Source organism: Hemicordylus capensis, chromosome 4, assembly GCF_027244095.1.
Source record: "Hemicordylus capensis ecotype Gifberg chromosome 4, rHemCap1.1.pri, whole genome shotgun sequence".
Lineage (NCBI taxonomy): Eukaryota > Metazoa > Chordata > Lepidosauria > Squamata > Cordylidae > Hemicordylus > Hemicordylus capensis.
The window spans coordinates 286,183,886-286,206,062 of NC_069660.1; the positions used below are offsets into that span (position 1 = coordinate 286,183,886).

Consider the following 22,177-nt stretch of genomic DNA (forward strand, 5'->3'; position numbering starts at 1 on the left):
TGCCTGATTGGCCACTCCCAGCCACGTGGAGGGGGAGACAAGATGGCGGCACCATGCCTGCCTCATGTTCCAGGCACAACCCACACTCCGCCTCATCACACTGGCACGGTGGCGGGGACCGGCATTTTGCTAATGGTATAATTCTTTGGGAGAAGGCAATTTACATAGCATTGCTGGGTTTAAACAAAATAGTTTTTTTTAATGAATTGTATCAACAAGAGATGACAGTTTTGCTCTTCTAAATGTTAGAAACTGCTTTTCCAAGTTCAAGAAACTAGGTAAAAAACATTTTTTTAAAAACCCACCAGTTAAAAATATACAATTTAACCCCTTTCCCCCTAAAAATAGATGGTCACTTTCTTCTGAATGAAAGTACCGGTGACCTAAAAGGCCTAATCTTGCCTCATACTGTTGACTGTCTTTTGACTCACCTCAGGTCTGAGTTCCACCTGTTTAGTGAGTGTGCAATCAGTTATCTAGAGACATCTCCTGAATTCACTCCAACCTCTGACGTGTTTATACAAGTTTTTCACTTTTGCCATGTTGTGCTTGTTTGAGCCAATTGGATTTGTTTTAAGAAATGTATTTGTTATACAGAAATCTTTGGCTTGGTGCCTCTTTGGTGGCATGAGAACAGTTCTCAATGATATGAGCTAATTGTTTAGGGAATGTTTTACATCAGGGGGCCCTGAAGTGAAAAATGCACTAACTCTCTTCTGGTCCTTCCATTCTATGACCCTTGGAATATGGTTTGATTGCATTAGAAAACTCAGCATATTGAATTATAAATTCCATAATTATCTGTGTTGAAGCAAATAAAAACATGTTTTGAGCTCTCCTTGCATTCTAAAGGTGAAATTGGCTGAGTCCATTTATATTTCTGTTTCTACCTCTGCATTTTACATCATGCAGCATTATTCACCCAACTACAATAAACAATACCTACGTAAAGCTAGTGCTAATCTGTGTACATGGATCAAAACAAAAGTCGAACCCAACTGTGGCCATACACCTCATCATTACTACTATTGAATGTTCTAGGAACTCATTCAGTTGAAATCTCACAAAAACCTGAAAGCCTGCATGACAACAAAAATTTTGGCTAGATAGACTTTCAGCACAGTATTTCCCTATAGCTTATATTTTGGATGAAGTTGCAGTACACATGTTTGTAATGACTGGAATCTTCATTCAGAGTTTCCAGTGCACTGCTCCTTTGAAAAGCTTTCTCCTGTGTGCTTCTGGTAAATACATTCTTTTGCTCTTAATGCTGATGTCAATCTCACCATTGCTCTGTCTGATAGAAAGAAATAGTGTTAATAGTGAAAGCTGAGGTGCATGTATATGTCAGTGCTGTAGTAGCAATTAGTAAAAATTGTAACAGATTCTAGCTTTTTTCTCCTTGGTTCTGCAGGCCCATTAAAGGATTAGAAATATATTAGTGTTTTTAGTTATCCATTGGGAAGGAAAAGCATTGTTTCATTAACATGATTTTTCCTTTCTCTCACTTTCCCCCTGGTTACTACCATTGCTGGTGGTGGTGGTGGGAGGGGGATCAAGTAATATATATTGCATTTGTAACAAAGCAAATTATAATTCTTTTACAATTTATCCTTTTACAATTGTTCAAGTCATTAGAAATGACAGTAAATGGTAAGGTGTCTTTTTCCAAGAGCTGAACAAATAAAATGAATTAAATTGAATTACTTAGTAACTACAGATAAGATACCATCATGATTGATTTGGAAGAATGGGAATTTTCCAGGGTTCCCATTCCTAGATAGATATTACTTTTCAAGGAAATGTCTTTCCCTACCTTCAAAGCAATAGCTTGTTAGAAATTCTTCCCATTATCATACTTTCCAGTAGTTATGACAACAGTAGTTTGGAAAAAATGGTATTAAGCTTTTAGCAAAGTTTGATGGCTTTGAATTTGAATTATCAGTCACACATAACTACAATAGCCCCTTCTCATATGATTGGCAGGGATTGACTTTTTCACACATTTCTTTTGTAGGTAAAAGCAATGATTTCACTATTAATTTAATAATGTGATATTTCTGACAATATTTAATTTTATTTGTTTTTGAATTCTGAATCCCAGTAATTATAATTGTCCATAGGAAAAAGCTTAAAAACAAAGGTCATTATTCAGCTAGAAATAAAGCGCTTTTTAATCCCATTTTGTGGGTAGATGCATATCCTTAAATCTCTCCTGCTGAAATCAATGCAACTCAAAAGTGCTCAGTTTTGGCAAATCAAGGCTAATTGTTTTTCTACCGTTCTCTCCACCGACCTCCCATCACTTGAATAAATACAATGAAATGGCATATCATTACAAATATTCTTGACATGTATATAATATCATACATCAGGGGTCAAGGTATTATAATATTGACATTCCATACACACAATAGCATAATTAGGTGGCTTGGACTCATATTTCTATTAGACTTCATACAAGAATAATGATTTTTGTATTGATGTACCAAACATTGGAAGTTGTTTATACTGAACATTTTGTTTTTCTTTGTTTTTGAATTACCAGGTGATGCTTTCCCCTGGACTATTAATCTGAATCATTTCAGTGTGTACACTGTTCTCGGGCAGCAAATGACTCTAAATTTAATAGAACCTATGGGTTGCACTTCTACTCTGGCAGTCACATCGCAAAAACTGCTTGCTGCAGGGCCTGAATCCAGGCACTCGTTTGTTGTGTGTCTTCATGTTGACCTTGAGTCGCTTGAAGTAAAATGCTCAAATCCTCAGGTTGGTGCATTTATTTGATTTATTAGAGTGAATTAAAAATTGCTTGATTTAAGGATTATTATTCTGGGTCTTGAAAAAAAAAAGTTTCCCTCATCTTAAGCGCCTTTTTTTCTTCTAAAAAGTACCATCAGGCTACTTAGATTAAGAATTTCTTTGAAGCTCTTTCAAGTTTTGTAATTTAAATTCGTCTCAAAGTGTAATAGCTACAGCACATAAATGCATCTTTTGGCTGATGGAATGAAATGACTTGCAGATGTACTGTTAAAATGCTGGGGCCTTTCTTTGCTATCACTGCATCTGTTCAAATGATCTAATGTAATTTTTGTACAAATTAACACATACCTGCTCTCATGTAGCATGGAAGGGTTTCAAGCAAGTAATATTACCCTTTTTAAGTGGACTGAGTGAATTACTGAGACATTGTATTTGTCATAATCTAACATGAAATATTTGAATATGTTTATTATAGGGCTGTATATAGGTCTGTATTTCAGTTGGATTTGATACAAGTTATATTTGACTATCTTGAAATAAAGTCCAGAAACATAGGCTATCATGAGCTTGGCCATTAGACAGGAAGATATTTTGTCATAATCAGTGTCTGAAGTAGTAGCCTATAGAAAAGGGCAAGTGTACAATAGGGATGTGCAGAATGGTTCAATCGCGAACTGGTCTGCTGCAAACTGGGGCAGTTGGAGTAGTTTGATCACAAACCAGACCACCCTTCAGGAAAGGTGGCTGGTCCGAGATCGACTCAAAGTGAATCAGTGCGGTGGTTTTAGCAGATATGGTGTGCAGAAACATAGATTACTTCTGTGTTAGATCTCAGTCTCTGTCAATGTTTGTCTTACTTTTACTTTCCACTCTTATGGGCTTAACACATGTACATAATGTGTAAACAATACATTAATAGATGCCTTTCCAGTTCTCATTATAGCAGCCAATGTGGCATATCCCTGTTCTTAAAAACAAAACAAAACAAAACATATTTTACTTCGATATCATTAATTTACTTCAATAAATTGAAGTATACACACACATCTATATATCTGTAATACACACACACATCTGTACAATCTATGTCATATATATCTATACACACACGTGTGTATATATACTTTTTTTTGAGAGAAACTTCACTGAAATCCTTCAAAAACTTGGGTCAGTACACACTTTTTGAATAACTGGATCCTCCCAGCATGCCTACCATATAACCCATAATGTTTGGAGAATTGTATCTCCTGTTCACATTTTACAAATTTACAGCAATAAATATCAATGTGATGCTGGTGCAGATCTGGCAAACATGATTGTCATATAAAGTGTGCAGAAGCTCTGCTTCTGCTAAAATGAACAGGGATCACATTTTCTATTGTAATTAAAACATTATTAAGCAGCTTTCTCATGTGCGTTTGTATTCTAACCTCCCTTCTCATAACAGTTATCCTTCTATCAAACAGAATAATATGTCTTACGTAAAATAGTATATGATGATGTGGGTAATATATGCTTATAAAAGAGTAAGTAAATTACTATAAAAGCTGTTTGGCTACACAACTGGTAATTGTAGTAGTGTTATAATTTTCTGGGCTTGGATCTTCAATATAGCTATCAGTGGTTTGTGTGCATTAATCTGTTTTTGAATAATACTTTTTAAAAAGTCTTAGAAAAACCTATTATGCCCATAATAACCATAAAACACTCTCTTCAGATATTAAAATAAGAATGAAACCTGCTCTGAAGTTTTGGGTATTAACAACTTCTTCTTAGTTAAGAAATGCATCACAAAATGTTTCATTTTGCAGAGGCTTATCAGTGAACTGGTCTGGATAAAAGTCAAATATTCCCTTGAAAAAGATTTCAACAAAATGTGTTAGGAACATTGATTAAAAAGATATACCAGCTGTTTCCCTTTTGTTACAGCAGGCCCCCCACTCCACCTGCCTTCCTCTTCCAAGAAAAAATTGGGTCCATAGAAGCTTCAGTTAGGTTGATATAAATGACCTACCCCAGCTCAATTTACCTCTCATTCTCGGCTGCCGTGTGAGGACAACTCCCTGGGTTATCATCCCATGCTCGCTCCAGGGCAGGACGTATGCTAATTCTAAAGCTATAAAAGTAGCCGGATGGTAACCCCACCCAGTTCTTTTCGTCCTGCTAACGCTCCAGGAAAGGATACTCAGCCTTGCTTCGTTCCTCAGATAAGTCTCCTTTTAACTTGCTCCTTCCTCTGCTTACGCCTCTCCCTTCTCCTTGGCTCCTCGGCTGCCCTCCTTCCCTCTCCCTCATCTTTAAAAAAAAAAAAAAAAAAAAGGCATTTCTTCAAAAAGGGTTCCCTGCCGAGCCTCAATCTCCACCCCACTCCCGCTCGTTTGCTCAGCCTATTTACTCAGTCCTCCGCTCCCCGCTTGCTGTCCAGACCTTCCCCCTCCCTCTCCCCCCTTCTGCCATGGAGCAGCCGCAGCCGTGCCTGCAGGGACTCCGATCACGGGCGGAGAGGCAAAAGACCCAAGCAGCAAAGGCGGACCGCTCCGCTGCGAGCGCGGCCGCCGCTAGACACGCTGCAGCCATGCCCAGGACCACCGCGTCCCCCCCGGGCGAGGGCACTTCGGCAGCACCGCCCCCCTCTGCGGGGGCGGGCGCCTCAAGGAAAGACCGACATGCTGCTGCCGGTGCGCGGGCGGGCGCACAGAGCGAAGGGCGCCATCTTGGCTCGTCCCTCGAGGAGGCAGAGCAGGCGAGGGCCCAGCGGCGGCGCAGGAGAGCCCAAGTGTTGGAACTGCTCACAGCGGCCCGATCCTCGGAGGCCACCGGCTCCTCGGGAGAGGAGGAGGAGGGCATCGCACAGACCGAGGAGGGTGAGTGTGAGCGGCAGTCCCCTGGCGGAACGGGAGCTCCCGAGAGCAGGCAGCCCCTCTCCATGGCCCCTATTCAGGCTTCCCCATTGGATAGCCCCCCCCTGCTGGTACCAATAGCGCAGGCCCCGGCAGGAGACCAGGGAGCGGCCCCTCCCCCTCCCCCCTCCTCTGCAGCCCCAGGGCCAGAGATGCCGGAGAGCTGGAAAACCTGGATCAGTGATCTGCTCTCGCAAGCCCTGCATCAGCGCAAGGCGGGAAAGAGGGGCCGTAAGCGAGGGAGGCGATCGCCCTCCCCCTCCTCCCCCTCCTCTTCCGATTCTGACTCCACCCCACATGGGAAATCCCACAGAAAGAGGCGGAAGGGCCGCAAGGGGCAGCAGAAGAGGCGTAGGGAGCCCAGCCCCACTGCCACACGCCCTGCCCCAGCCCACTCCTCAGAAGACACGGGCCCAGAGTCCCCTACCCACCTAGGGAGGGTCCCTGCCCTGCCTCGTTCCCCCGTGGGCCAAGCTGATACTGCCCTTACAGAGGGGGTTTGCCCTGATCTGGCAGACTTGGGGGACGATTCCAGGGAAGAAGGGGAGTGGTCTGATGGACAGGCAGGGATGGAGGAATCCACCCCTCAATTTAAGCGCCTTTTTCCATCTGACGATTTCTCCACATTGTTTGTTAAGGCCATGCGCACCCTGGGTCTCGATATTGAGGGTTTGCATCCTGGGGCTGCTCCCTCCAAGGAATCTCTGGTATTACCTACACATTCTTCACCAGAGCTCCTGTTTCCCTTGCCAAATACCTTCTCAGAGGTTCTCCAGCAGGAGTGGCAAGCACCAGCGGTCCAGAAGAAGGTCTCTTCCTTAGCTAATAAGCACTACGCGTTCCTCCCCTCAGCAGCTGCACAACTCCAGACGCCTCCAGTAGATGCTCACGTCTCAGCCCTCACCTCTCGTGCGGTCCTCCCACGAGATGGAGAGTCAACGCTGAAGGATCCCGCCGAAAAGAGAATCGAAGTACAGTTAAGGAGAAATAACGATTGTATCTCTCTTTCTATCAGAGCCTCCATAGCCGCCTCCATCATTTCTCGGGCAGCACTGCTCTGGACCGATGAGTTGCTTCAGTCGCCTCCCCCAGATCCAGCCAGGTCCCGCCAGATTGCCCTAAAGCTCCAGAAGGCACAAGCCTACATTGCTGACACCACCCTGGATGCAGTACGTTTCGGGGCCCGAGCTACAGCTACTAATGTGATCGCTAGGCGAACCCTCTGGCTCCGCCACTGGCAGGTTGATGCAGCATCAAAAGCCAACTTAGCGGCAGTCCCCTTCTCAGCCACTAAGCTCTTTGGGGATGAAGCCCTTAAGGACATCCTCATTGAATCCAAGGATAGAAAGCTGACCCTTCCCAGCACAGCCAGGAGGGACGAGCGGCGCCCCTTTCGTAGGGGTCAGCCTCAGCAGCACCAATTTCGTCCCTTTCGCCCCTCCTTTCGCCCCCACGAGCGAGACAACAGATTTAGGCGCCCCAATTGGCCAAAGGGTAACTTCCCCGCCAAGTCCAATTCGAGAGCCCAGCCAGGCCAGCAGTTTAAACCACGTCAAGCACAGTGACTCTTTAAAGATAGGAGGTCGCCTCTCCCACTTTTACCATGCCTGGGAGGCGTCCACCACAGACAAATGGGTCCTGAAAACAATTTTAGAGGGGTACTTAATAGAGTTGTCAGGCCCCCCATTACACAGGTTTCGGCCCACCCCAACTTCTCGTTCTTCCACAAGACACAGAATCCTTCAACAGGCCATAGACCACCTGTTAGCCATCGCAGCCATAGAGCCAGTTCCCCCTCAAGAGCACCGTCAAGGGCTTTATTCAATCTTATTCACCGTGCCCAAGCGGGACGGCTCCTACAGGGCGGTCCTCGATCTAAAATCCTTAAACCGATGGGTACGCAAGCGCAGGTTCCGTATGGAGACTCTCCGCTCCATCGCGGAGAGCCTACAACACGGGGACCTGATGGCATCAGTGGATCTGACAGAGGCCTATCTACAGGTTCCTGTTCACCCTTTATCCCGTCATCTCCTCAGATTCTGTTACAGGGGAGCACATTATCAGTATCGTGCCCTCCCATTCGGGCTCTCCTCGGCCCCAAGGACATTCACAAAGGTGCTGGCTCCTCTAGTAGCCTACATCCGCCTGCAAAAGGTCCGCCTCTCGGCTTACTTGGACGATTTGATCGTGATGTCGCGAAACCATGCAGAACGGGACGTCCAGATCACCCTAGAGGCCCTGACGTCCCACGGCTTCCAGGTCAACTACGCCAAGAGCCACCTGTCGCCTACATTCCGTCTCCAGCACTTAGGAGTAGTCCTGGACACCCAAAGGGACCGATTCTTTCTTCCAGAGGAACGCAGACTCAAGATTTGGTCCATGACATCAAAGACCCTGGCGACCAGCAGGCCTCGCGTCCTTCAGCTGGCTCAGTTATTGGGTCTACTGGTTTCCTCCATCGACTCTGTCCCCTGGGCAAGGTTGCATCTCCGTTGCCTCCAATGGTTTCTCCTCCCCTTCCAGGAGGACATTTCCTCCAGGTCGTCCAGGAGGGTTCAACTGTCTCCAGAAGTGCGCTCCTCGCTCCGCTGGTGGCTCTGCAAGAGAAACCTAGAGGCCGGCAAGCCCTTTCTGGATCTCCCTCGAATTCTCATCACCACGGATGCGAGCCTTCGGGGATGGGGAGCTCACTGCCTTTCTCAGTCGGCCCAGGGCAGATGGTCCCCCGAGGAGTCGGGCCACAGCATGAACTGGTTGGAGCTCCGTGCGATTCGCCTGGCCCTTCAAGCCTTCCTACCTGCACTGAGGGGCAAGGATGTCCTGGTCCAGACCGACAATGTGACAGCAAAAGCACACATCAACCGGCAAGGCGGCACCAGGTCTCGCTCCCTTCATCAGGAAGCAGTTCTGCTCCTCCGCTGGGCCGAATCTCACCTGTCCTCCCTATCAGCAGTCCACCTGAAGGGAGAACTGAACGTACAAGCGGACTGGCTGAGCCGGCAGGACATCCACCCAGCCGAATGGACCCTGAGCCGCAGAGCCTTCTCATTCCTGTCCAGAAGACTGGGAACCCCTCAAGTCGACCTGTTTGCCTCTCCCAGCAACGCCCAACTTCCGCGGTTCTTCAGCCGGTTCCAGTGCCCACAGGCGGAACAGACAGATGCCATGACGGCTTCCTGGCCAAGGACCCTCCTCTACGCCTTCCCACCACTTCCGCTTCTGGCCAGACTTCTCAGGCGCATTCGGCTCCTGGGGGCCAGGGTGATTCTGGTGGCCCCTCATTGGCCCCGCAGGCCGTGGTTCCCAGAGATCCTGAACCTCGCAACCGGGCCTCCAGTTCTGCTTCCCATCTCCGCAGACCTGCTCTCGCAGGGCCCAGTACTCCATCCAGATCCCGCCTGGTTCCAGCTTGCCGCCTGGCACTTGAACGGGAGCTGCTAGGGGGCTTCGGTTACTCCCAGAGCGTTCTCGACACACTGATGGCCTCCAGACGCTCTTCCACTCACCGCATTTACCAGTGCACCTGGAGAGTTTTCCTCAGATGGTGCAGAAACAGACACCTGACTCCAAGGGCATGTTCCCTACCCGAGCTGCTACAATTCCTACAGGACGGCCTTGACAAGGGCCTTAAGGCCAATACCATCAAGCGGCACGCTTCGGCCTTGGCTCCTCTCCTGCTACCATTCAAGGGCAAGCCTCTCTTGTCCCATGCCCACCTGAAGCGTTTCCTGCGTGGAGCATCGCTAACATCCCCTCCTGTAGTACATAGGTTCCCCACGTGGGACCTCCACAAAGTCCTGCGGGTCCTTCACAAGCCTCCATTTGAACCGATTAGGTCCATTTCTTTACGCCTTCTCTCTCTGAAGTTGGCCTTTCTGGTGGCCGTCACCTCGGCCAGGAGGATCTCAGAATTAGCCTCACTGTCCTCCAACCCCAGGTTCTGTATATTCTCTGCCGATTCAGTAACCTTAATCCCGGACCCTTCAGTTCTCCCTAAGGTCGCCTCCATGTTCCACAGGTCTCAAAACCTGGTCCTGCCCTCTTTCTGTCCCAAGCCCGTCCACCCCAGGGAGAAGGAGTGGCATAAGTTGGATGTTCGCCGCTGCTTAAAGACCTACCTTAAAAGAACTGCCTCCTTCAGGACGACGGACTCGTTATTCGTCTCCTTCCTACCGGCCTCCATGGGCCAAAAGGTCTCCTCAGCTGTCATCGGTCGTTGGATCAGGGCCTGCATCTCCTTGGCATACGAGACCCAGCACTTGCCTCCACCCACGCGAATCACGGCGCATTCAACTAGAGCGGCCTCCACTTCAGCAGCGTTTTCCACCAATGCCCCGTGGGAGGAGATCTGCAGAGCGGCCACGTGGGCGTCCCCGTCCACCTTCACCAGGCACTACAAGATGGACACTATGCACTCCGCTCAGGCTGCCTTTGGCAGAAGGGTTCTGCAACATGTCCTTCCCCCTCAGTAGCCTGGGACCCCCACCCTGGGTCACCTGGCTTTGGTATGTCCCCAGGGAGTTGTCCTCACACGGCAGCCGAGAATGGAGCATTGGTACTCACCATGAAGGCTTCTTCTGGCTGCCGTTGTAGAGGACAACTCGACCCTCCCTATGCGGTCCCAGACTCCTGGGGGGATGGGGCTCTATCTTCCTGCTGTTTTTTCTACCTGTTGGTTTACCTGTTGTTGTTTTTTACCTGTTTGTTTGCCTGTTGGTTTACCTGTTTCCGTTTACTAGCTCTTTTTCTACTCATATATGTGTGTTATTGAGGTTGCCTTCCGTTCGAAGCTTGGCTGACTACAAGAACTGGGTGGGGTTACCATCCGGCTACTTTTATAGCTTTAGAATTAGCATACGTCCTGCCCTGGAGCGAGCATGGGATGATAACCCAGGGAGTTGTCCTCTACAACGGCAGCCAGAAGAAGCCTTCACGGTGAGTACCAATGCTCCATTCTCGGTTCCTCCACATTTAGCTCATGTACAGTTACCTCAGCTGCCACAGAACTCTTGTCTATTCCATGCATAATTTTATATTGGTCTATAATAATAATTTTATAGAGGTCTATATGCATGGAATAGAGAGAATGAATCTTTCTTCCTCTCTCACAACACTAGAAGCAGGGGTCATCCAATGAAACTGAAGGTCAAGAAATTTAGGACCAACAAATTTTTCACACAGTGTATAAGTAACCTATGGAATTCTTTGCCATTGCCCTGGATGTGATGATGGCCACTAGCTTGGATGGCTTTAAAGGGGGCTAGGACAAATTCATGGAGGACAGGTCTATCAATGGCTACTAGTTGATGGTGATAAGCCACCTCTAGACTCAGAGGAAAGATGCCTCTAAATACCAGTTGCGGGGGGCAACACAGCAAGAGAGAGAGCATGCCCTCACCTCTTGCCTGTGGACTTCTCGGGGGCATCTGGTGGGCTACTGCAGGATGCTGGACTAGATAGGCCTTGGGCCTGATCTAGCTAGCAGGGCTGTTCGTAGGTTCTTATGTAACAGTTTGTCCTGGGAGTCAGTTGACCCCCCCACCCAATTATTTAGGGACAAGCCTACAGGATTTTTACTATTGGCAGATACTCTAGCTGTCCCAAAATGGCTACCTTAGCTCTGCATATCTAGAGCAAAATTTGCTCTCATGGTATATATGAAACATGAATAGGATGCCTGCATTTTGCGGGGTTTGTAGTTTTTAAAAAGAGAAGCATACATTCCAGCATTGTTAGTCTTGCTTTAATTATATTGTACTTCTAATTTTGAAGATAAGTTACCAAAACTACCACAGCTTTTAAGAAGCTTTGCCAAAGTTAGGAAGAAAAGAGACCTCACACCAATACCAACGCTTTCTTAATTATTAGATGTATATATGGGAATGATCAAACGTTCACTTTAGAGACGTTGCCACCAACATGCTAAATGGAAACTACCACCCTTTTGATAATCAAATGCAGTCAGTGAAATATATTCAGATACCTTTCAGACTAGCAATAAGAGCTCAGGTCTGCTATTCTTTATGTATAACAATGTACCTTAGTATAATATGGAAAATGCCTCCTCCTGTGTTTCGTGTGTCAGTAGCACATAGGATGTTTTCACTTCTTATGTTTGTTTTATTTCTCCTGCTGTATCACTTGTGTCTGTTTCCAGATTGTAAGCCCTTGGAACAAGCATGTCTTTTCATTAGCTGTAAAGTGCCATGTACATATTGTGTGTGTGTTGTGTGTAAAAGTTTTGTATCCTGGTTTAATGTAAAACTCTGCCTAGCCTTACTCATGATTAATGTTGATACAAAAGTGGTTGTGTAGGAGGTGAGGTGGTTTCCAGGTATCATAGGGCTACAGAGCACAGATTCCCAAGGTTGGATCCCAATTTGTTAACCATGGTTAACAGGATGCCACTGCATTATTGTTGTTATTGTTAATGCCACTGCATTATATTATTATTGCCACTGCATTATAATCCTAGAGATAAACATATCAGGTGGTATATAAATATGATAAATAAATAAATAAATGATATTTGCACTGGTTAAGAATGGCATTAACATTAGTTGATACTAGTTAAAATTATTAATACTAGTTGATACTAGTTGAAGTACCCTATTTGCCACCTAATAATTATGCCTAACCAAAACTTAAATGCTGACATGTTAAGACTTTACAAAATAATAGAATGAAAGATAAGGTTTACATCAATTAGAGATACTTAATCAGGCTATCAAAATGTACTAGAGAGATATGTATAGTTTTTCTACTTTAACAATAAAGAGATTTATGCTACACTGCCATCAGTATATGCCACAATATCATATACTGATATATATTATCATTTTATAGCAGTGTTGCTGCCCTTAGTGATTAATTGCTTCTCTAAATACTGAAAGATACTTTTTTAAAAGGTTGAAAAATGCATCTGTTAATAAAAATCTGTAGTTCAAAATCTATGGTAACTACTAGCTGTAAATCGTAAAACATTTAATTAGGAATCAAAATAGATTCTGCAGTTTTTTACAAATTCTCCTCTTACACTATACCTATTTAAGGGTGGCAGCAGCATAATCTACGAAGAGAAATCATATTCTCTTATGCACAAAATCAAGTCCTGTTTTATATCAAATCTAGATTGACAACAATGTTTTTCTGCATCTGTTCTGCCCACATTAGAAGCCAGCATCATTCTCTGGATATGTCCTGGGGCTGAAACTTCTTTATTAAAAAAAAAAAATCATTTTCTTTTCTTCATAATGGCAAGCTGGGTATGGTATCCAGCTGTGGGTCTGCTTATGCATTGTGTTTGCAGTTTCCCTGGGCTTGTTTTAGACAGTATATGGCAATCCGTTGTCATACAAATTCCATGATTAATGCTTATTTATGAAGCCTTATGTAAATACCTTAGAACTGAGTCAAACAATGTGCAAGTTAAACAGAATGTTTTCTGAATATTGAAATGACATATCCCAGGAGACTGTTCAGTAGAATGTTGATTATTCTTTCTACATACAGAGCATAGTTTCATAACCAGCATGGAAAAAGACATTTTAGTGTAGTAAAAAATACTCTCCTGAATTTTACAAACTAGATCACTTTCATTTTAAGAATTTGGGATTGTTGCAAGTCTGTGAAAGCCTGTGAAAGCATCCAGAAACTAAAAAGAAGTCTTTATTAGTTAAAGCTGCAACTAAAGTTTTACAAGATGAAATGTATGACTTTTATTTTTATAGATCTACTTACTGTGCTTTGATATTTTTTGCATGAATAAACCATTCCCAACAGCATCAAAATACTACAAGCTATTATTTTAATAGTGTAAAGTTGGGATAGTATTTTTACATTATGAAATCTTGAATTTTTAAGGGGGAACGATGATGTTCAATAGTTTACTAACCCAATTATCTTTTTCATTTAAGGTGCAGTTGCTGTACGAACTGACAGATACAATGTACAATGTCTGGAATAAGATTCAGAAGAAAGGCATTTTGTATCAGTCTGCAGCCTACACAGAATCTGTTTCAGGGCCTGCACCTCCTAGCTCCCCTGTTAAAAGCAGTGTTGGGACAGCTCCGCCAGATACCAGTACATGTAGTCCATCTGCTGACATTGGAACAACGACAGAGGTAATTAAAAAAAATTATATTGGCACATGATAATGTCCTGCAAGGAAGAGCCTGTGTAAGTGACCAAACATGAATCAAAAGGATAAACAAGGCAAATAAATGAGCATGGATAAAGATTCAACAAGTGTTGCAGTCATGGTCGTAGGCATGAAGTGCTATATTTAATTGAATGTGTTTGAAATAAAAGATGGACATGTTTGAAGAAGCAACAGAATATTTAGATACTGGTATAATATCTATTATATTAATTCTCCTGGGTGTGCCTTGGAATGCGGGCCCCAGCACCCAGCTGATTGGCTGGGTGGCTGTCGTAAATCTGTTAGCTTGGCTAACCCAACAGGATTTACAACCCCCTTCAGCACTTCCCGGTGAGTTAACAGAAAGCGGCAGCGGAACTGCACGAGTGAAAAATAAAAGGCTCACAAAGAAAAACAGCAAATGAGTTAAGTCCCCTGAACTGCTCTAGGTACCCCCCTCTAACAATAACTGAGTAATAAGTGAAAGAAAGCACAGAGCAAAGGAATGAAAATAGCGAAGGACAACAGAAGCAAGGAATTAACAGAACAAAGCAGGAAGCATAAACAAGGCAAACTGGAACTCGGACAAAGTTTGGGAATTCAATGGCACACTGTCTGCAGCCAGCAAATGTTGCAAACAGCACCTGAGCAATTGAGAGACTACCGAATATATATGGCTCAAGAGAACTAGCAGCCAATCAGGCTTCCCTGAGTCAGCACTTCGGCTTCCTCTCTAGTGATCTCCTGCGCCTGCGTGACTTCCACTGAGCCTCCCTCTTGAGCTGTCTTCTCAAGACAGGTGAAATCCCAGGCTCCTCCCCATCAGAAATCATGTCTGGCAGGTGTTGCGAATCCTCAGCTCCAGAGTCTGGGCTCCCTGCCAAGTCCTGTTGCTGTGCCTCTGAGCCCTCACTAGCAGGCGAATCCTCCTGTTCCTGCTCTGACTCTTCTGAGTCACAAGTCTGAGCCATGACAATGGTGGAGGTGCCTGATTGGCTGAGGCGCACCCAGGAGAATTGGCCGGCCAGGCACCCATGGAGGCAAGGCGGCAGCGGGCCCGGCCGCATATGCAAGGCGGCGGTGGGCTGCGGAGGCGAGGCAAAGCAGCAGCAGCGGCAGCAGCGGGCCCAGCCACTGAGGCAAGGCGGCAGTGGGCCCTGCCATGGTGGCACTTGGCCTGGCAGCCTGGGCCCAGCCAGAGACTGGGGCAGGTGCGAGGGAAGAGGTAGCCGGCCCCAAAGATCACACAGATGCTCTGTGTGGTTGTTGGCTAGTATGTTGTTAATACTACTAAAAACTAATGGCCTCCTCATTTGATGATTAAATAGTGATGGGTTAGGGAGGGAAGCCCCTTCCCCTCCTTTCCTAGCTTTTCTCAACACCTCCTGCCACCTCATTTCCTTTCTATCTCCAGTGCATCCAACCTAGGGATACACTGAGGCAGTGGAATATTGCATTCTCTAGGCTAGGCCTGGGATGGCAGGGTACTCTGTAATCTATCAGAGTCCTTTTTGCTCTAGGTCGGGTTCCCAACCTGTGGTATTCTACATGATGCTGAACTAAAACTCCCATCATCCCCATGTACCATTTATTGTGTCTGGGGATTGTGGGAATTGTAGTTCAGCAACACCTGGAGTACCGCAGCTTGTGAACCCCTGCTCTAGGCCATGACTCTTGCTTTGGACACAGGATGTACATAGAGGTATTCTTTCTTTTTTTCTCATTATATCACATGGTTATCTACATTTTACATAAAATTGTAATTGACAGCCAGCAGTTCACAAATTACTTGTCTTATGGGATGGCATTCAGGTGTGGTAGGTATGTATAATCCTGGCAAAGCCACGAATCATATTGCTTGTCATCTTGCAATATAAAGAACCTCCCTTTATACTACTGTTTGCCATATCCTCCCCACCCCCACACTCCTCTATTGCTCTTCAACGAAAGTTCTCAAAGCACTTTACAAAGAAGTAATAAATGAGATGGTTATAGCACAGTTGTATCAAGCAGTGGAACCATTTCTCTAGTACAGGGCTGCACAACTTTGGCCCTTGAGCTGCTGTTGGATACAATTCCCATCACCCCAGCCAAAGTGACTAATAGGCAAGGATGATGGAAGTTGTAGCCCAACAGCAGCTGAAGGACTGAAGTTGTGCAGTCCTGATCTAGCAGCATTTGGAGCAGGAACTCTCTTGGTATCTGCCAAGCATTCCACTTTTTAAGGGCAAAGCATTCCACTTTTTAAGGACACTCGACACCTCGGCATCAACAGTGATCCAACACCTGCAATTTTTCTGCCCGTTGATGCCGATGGTCTCGACATCGAGGGATCGCTCCTTGTCTCCACCCTGACACTGGTCTCATCATCAGTGCCATTGATGCCGAGTGCTCAGAATGCTGTTCCTTCCGCATCAACTCTCTACACACCGGTGATCTCCATGTCAACTCAGGCGTCTCCTCACTGCCGAACACTGTTACCAAGCTTCGATGTTGACAAGGATGAAGCGGATACTAATGCTACTGTGGCTCTTGACCATTCAACAGCGCAGACCTTGCTCTCCATTTTGGACTCGACCTCTAGTACTCCTTTGACTTCCATGTTTAAAGGTTTCCTTCCCACTGCCGTCGAGGTGAGTACTGCTCCTGCGCCAGCCCCACCTTTGGACTCTACTTTGGCGGCTGGCCACCTACATGACACTTCCTCATGGCACACCTGTGGCTTCACACATGTGCCCCCTACTACCATGACCACAGCAGCATCCACAATGGGCACCTGCTCTCCAGGTGCCTCGTATTCCTATGAGGCTTCAAAGCCTTGGAGACCATATACTCTTCTCACTACATCTTTGTCGGTCTCAACATTGTCACAACTACCCAAGGTGGTTCTCTTGGTTTCAAAGGCATCACAGACTCAACCTTTGATGCTGGCTCAACAACCCACACAGACTGCTTCACTTTCCATTTGGTCCATTGGTACCCAGACATGTGCTCCATCTCCTTCTCATAATGCCACAGTGGAAACTCAGGTGGCTATTCCCTTTTCCCCAACAGCTTCAGGCTCTGAACACCCTGCTAACTGGGCAAATAGGCACCTTTTACCGTGGTGATTCTCTTTATTTAGCAGAGGGAGAGTAACTGGCCTTATCCACCCCCAGCACAGTACTTCCAGTGACTGTTGCTGGTGTGTGTCTTATGTTTCTTTTTAGAATGTGATCCCTTTGGGGACAGGGAGCGATCTTATTTTTTTGTTATTTCTCTTTTTAAACCACCCTGAGCCATTTTTGGAAGGGCAGTATAGAAATCGAATTAATAACAACAACAACACCACTACGGCTCTTCTGACTTTGAGTCAGATCCAGAAGATGCAGATAGCGTAGTAGATCCTCCAGTGGATGTGCCACTAACTACTTACGTGTCTCCCAACGAGGAGATGAAATTGTATCATAAACATATACGTGCCATGGCAGAGGCACTTGGACTGGACCTGCAATCACAACTATCTACTATTGATGACCTGGTCTACAACTTCATGCTCAAAACTCAATCCAATCAACCTGTGGCCTTGCCCATGCTCCCAGTAATTACCAGAGCTGCCAACTACACTTGGGAGGTGCTCCACACCTCTACACCCACGTCTAAGAGGACCGCTGGGTCCTGAAGATCATATCTTCGGGATACTCCATCGAGTTCAGGACAACTCCTCATTTTTCAGGAATGAAGTTCACTCCACCATCAAAGGCCTTGCAAAACGAAGTGAGGGAACTGTTGGAGAAGGGTGTAATCACCCCAGTGCCACGGGCGTGTAGGCGGGAGGGATTCTACTCCCACTACTTTCAAATTCCAAAGCGGGATGGGAGAATCCACCCCATCATGGATCTCCGTCACCTGAGCAAGCTGATCAGAGTAAGGAAGTTTCAAATGATGGTGTTGCAACAGATACTTCCACTTCTCCAGGGGGAATAGTGGCTTGCGAAGCTGGATCTAAAGGATGCCTACTTCCATATCAGCATCAGGGAGCAACACAGACAATACCTCCGCTTTACAGGAGGTCATCAAATGTTCCAATACAATGTCTTGCCCTTTGGACTGTGCACCTCCCCTCGGGTGTTTACCAAATGTATGGCAGTCGTGATTGCCCATCTGAGGACCCAGGGCATTACAATTTACGCTTATTTGGACGACTGGCTTCTGACCTCCAAAAGCAGAGAAGAGTTACTTTTGCAGATCCAGTATGTATTTTCCATGACCTAGGAATCCAAGTGAATTGGAAGAAGTTCCATTTGGAACTGGTGCAAACCATTACCTACATAGGGGCAGTATTGGACACAAGCACCCAAAGGGAATACTTGCCAGAAGACAGATACTTGTGTATCAGAGATCTGGTTTGCCTCTTCCAACAACACCCTATGCAGCCAGCTTGACAAGTACAATGCCTCCTCAGTCTTATAACCTCTTGTAACGCAGTGATATCCTATGCTCGGCTAAAGATGCGGAAACTGCAACTTTGGTTCCTTTCGGTCTACCATCCCAACACTGACAGCCAAAGGAAGCACCTGAATCTGCCACCACAGATTCTGAGATCTGTCTTGGTGGGCAGATTGGAGAAATCCTCTGGATGGCATCCCGTTTGAAATTCCATCTCCTTCTATTTGGCTGACGACAAGTGCGTCTCTCCTGGGGTGGAGAGCTCACTGCAAGGGTCACCTAGTTCAAGGAAAATGGTCCCAAAACCAGGTCCAGTTACACATCAACTTCCTGGAATTGCTGGCTGTTTTTCAAGCGTTACAGCCGTTTCTACCTCTAATTCAAGACGAAGTTGTCCAAATAGAGCTGGACAATACAATGGCCCAGGCCTACATCAGCTGCCAAGGTGGGACTGTGTCTCGCAGCTTTTGTGCCCTAAGTGTTCAACTATGGCACTGGTCTATCCGGCATCATGTTTCTCCAGTAGCGATCCACATCAAGGGCCTGGAGAATGTCCTGGCTATCTCAGTAGAATATTTCTTCAAGTACGTCAACACGAGTGGGCACTCAAAGAGGAATGCATCTCTCCCCTCTTCGACCACTTGGTCCATCCAACCATAGATCTCTTTGTGACATCCTCACACTCAAAGTGCACCCGCTTTTGCTCGAGGGCGGGACATGACCCCCTATCCCTGGAGGATGCTTTCCAGCTGGACTGCTCTCAGGAGAGGCCCTACATGTTTCCTCCGTAATCTGTAATCAACCGAGTAGTTGCACGTCTCCTGGCCTCACTGACAGCGGGCATTTTAGTGACACCATGGTGGCCCTGCCAACCGTGGTTTCCTCAAGTACTCAAACTGTCACAGAATCGTTTCCATCATCTCCCTCAAGTACTGGACTTCTTGTCCCAAGATGACGGGATCATCCTCCACCCAAATGTGCTAACCCTCCATCTGACCGCTTGGTGAATCGGATTCTAGACCGCATTCTACTCAGTCAACGCAAGCCGTCAACCAGATGAAACTACTTAGGAAAATGACTCCGGTTCAACACCTATGCTTAAAGCCCACAGTTTCCTGCCAAGATGAGGGTTTATTCAGGACATCCTCCTTTATCTAACTACCTTAGAAGACTCAAGCTTTGGCTAACATCTCTTTGAAGGTGCATTTAGCAACCCTCTCCTTGAAACATCCAGGATATGATGGCAGGACCTCATTTTCACATCCAGAAAGTAAGGCCTTCCTGAAAGGGCTCTCAAATGTCTACTCACCCTTTCGGGCCCCAGTGGAACCCTGGAGCATCTCCCTGGTGCTTTCATCACTTACTCAAGCTCCATTCAAGCTTATGGCTACTGCTTTCCTGAGACTTGTTTCCTTAAAGACTGCCTTTTTGGTTGCAATAACAACAGTGAGACGTGTAAGTAAGCTTACGGCTCTGAGGGTGGTTGCACTGTATAAAAGGTTTTTTCCGGATAAAGTCCTGATGCGCCTAGACTCCAACTTTTTACCGAAGGTCGTCTCCAACTTTCATCTGAACCAGGAAATTGTCCTGCCCACATTCAAAAATCCCACGACCTCTTTGGAGCGTTCCATGCACTCCCTAGATGTGCGCAGGGCACTCCTGTTTTATCGCACACATACTAAGGACTTCTGATCATCCACCCATCTTTTCATATCCTACAAGGGCACAGCCAAAGGTGCCTGCATTTCAAGACAAAAGCTGTCAAACTAGCTGGTCGAACTTATCAGGTTCACCTATGACTTACAGGGCAAAAAGCCCCGAGAAGCAATCAAGGGCCATTCCACAAGGGCTTACGCTTCATCGGCCACACACCTCTTAGGGGTATCTTTCATGGACATCTGTAAATTGGCTACATGGTCCACAGAGATACCTTTTGTCAAACATTATGCGATAGATGTGCGCTCTGCTGCTGCGGCTAACTTTGGGAGAAGTGTTCTTAAAAGGGTGTTGCAATAACCACTACTGCACCCTCCTCCTTGGAGGAGCTTGCTAAACACACATACTTATGGATGTCGATGGATCGCGATCCAGATAAACAGGTTACTCACCTGTAACTGATGATTTGTAAGAGATCCGTCAACATCCATAAGACCCTCCTGAAACCACCCCTCTGCAGTAGTGCTCTCCTATGTGCGTACTTGGAGGAATGAAATCTAATCTCGAAATTGCTGAGATGGCGGATGTGCTTGATCTCGACTGGAAACAAAAAGCTAGTGAGCTGGATGATCCTGTCTACAATTTCATGAAGAAATAAAATGTGGCTCAACCAGAGTACTTCCTGTCATAACAAGGCAGATACAATGGCTTGGCAGGTGTTGCACACATCCATACCAACTTCTAAGAGGCTTGAGACCCTGTATAGAATACAGGAAGAAGAGAATGATTACTTACTTAAACATCCTAATCCGAATTCCTTAGTTATTGACTGTGCATCTTCGTTGAAGGGGTCACAGTGTCATACCATGCCAGCTGACAAGGAAGACAGAAAATTGGATGTGCTGGGACATATGCTACTGCATGCCTAGCAATTAGCGTATGCCTAGCAGTAGCGTATGCTACTGCATGCCTAGCAATTAAGATCGCAAACTATATGGCGTGTTTGTCTAAGTACACGCATTCTTTGTGGGAGACTCTCTATCAGAAGAAAGATAATGTGACACCAGAAAAGTTCCATAAGAAATTTACTGAAGTTTTTTCAAAAACAACATCAGCGACAAGATAACAGTTAAGTAACGCTAAGCATTTAGTCCTTCTCATTAACACCAGCAATTCTGCTACGAAGACATGTTTAGCTGCGTCCAACCAACTTGCAGCCGGATATGGAAGACAAACTTGAGGCCTTGCCATTTGATGGCAAGGATCTGTTCTGCAACAATACTGATTCCACTATGGCGAAGTGGAAAAAACTGTTACATGCACAACATCTACCTTTACTACGTCTAGATACCAACCTTATGTCCGTAGGCAAAACACATACTGCCAGAACGACTTGAAAGAATTCCACAGACCCTTCCAGAGATATAATAAAAAACCATACAAGAAGAAGGGGAAAAAGCAACCAGGGGACACCAATAAGGCTCCAGAGCAACAAAAACAACATCTTTGATTGCTCTGTAAGCCCACATGTATGATTACCTTTGGGGGAGACAATGACCCCTTCTTCAACAGCAATCATGTCCCCGTCACCAGTGACATCTCTACCACTTGCAACAAACATCAATGCCATCCATAACTTCAGCCAACATCAGCACAACATCAGTTCAAGACATTGCCGGAGTATGTGGTGGGCCACTGTGTGAAACAGGATCCTGGACTAGATGGGCCTTGGGTCCGATCCAGCTGGGCTGATCTTATGTTCTTATGTAGGAGTTTGGTAGATACTCCACCAATGATGACATTAATGGAAGAGGTGGAAACACTGCTAGGAAAAGAGGCAATCTCTCTAGTACAGGAGGCAAACAGAAACGGGGGATTCTACTCCCGGTACGTTCAAATCCCCAAACAGGCTGGGGGCATATGCCCTATAATGGATCTGCGGTGGCTAACCCTGTATGTTGATGTGAGAAGGTTTCAAATGATTACATTTCAAGTTATCCTGCCTCGTCTACATGGGGAGGAATGGGTTGCATCATTGGACCACAAGGATGTGTATTTTCACATTGGCATTGGGTATCCAGAGAAATTGGGATAAGTCCCACTTGATACCCTCCAACAGACTGCAAGATATTCCCTTCAGGGGATGAAGCTGCTCTGGGAAGAGCAGAAGGTTTCAAGTTTTCTCTCCTTGGCTTCTCCAAGATAGGGCTGAGAGAGTTTCCTGACTGCAACCTTGGAGAAGCCGCTGCCAGTCTGTGAAGACAATACTGAGCTAGATAGACCAATGGTC

At 45.9% G+C, this 22,177-nt stretch overlaps 1 protein-coding gene across 12 annotated transcripts in view; it reads left to right on the plus strand.

Moving 5' to 3' along the window:
- VPS13B (vacuolar protein sorting 13 homolog B) overlaps positions 1–22,177 on the plus strand; it is a 714,157-nt gene that overhangs the window by 333,348 nt on the left and 358,632 nt on the right. For all 12 annotated transcript variants that reach the window (XR_008306070.1, XM_053245162.1, XM_053245160.1 and 9 more), the window contains 2 exons: positions 2,549–2,769; positions 13,580–13,786. Coding sequence is in view for 11 of the 12 variants with exons in the window: in XM_053245162.1 (XP_053101137.1) it covers positions 2,549–2,769; positions 13,580–13,786 (428 nt within the window). In the remaining variant the exon portion in view is untranslated. The remainder of the gene's footprint in view (positions 1–2,548; positions 2,770–13,579; positions 13,787–22,177) is intronic.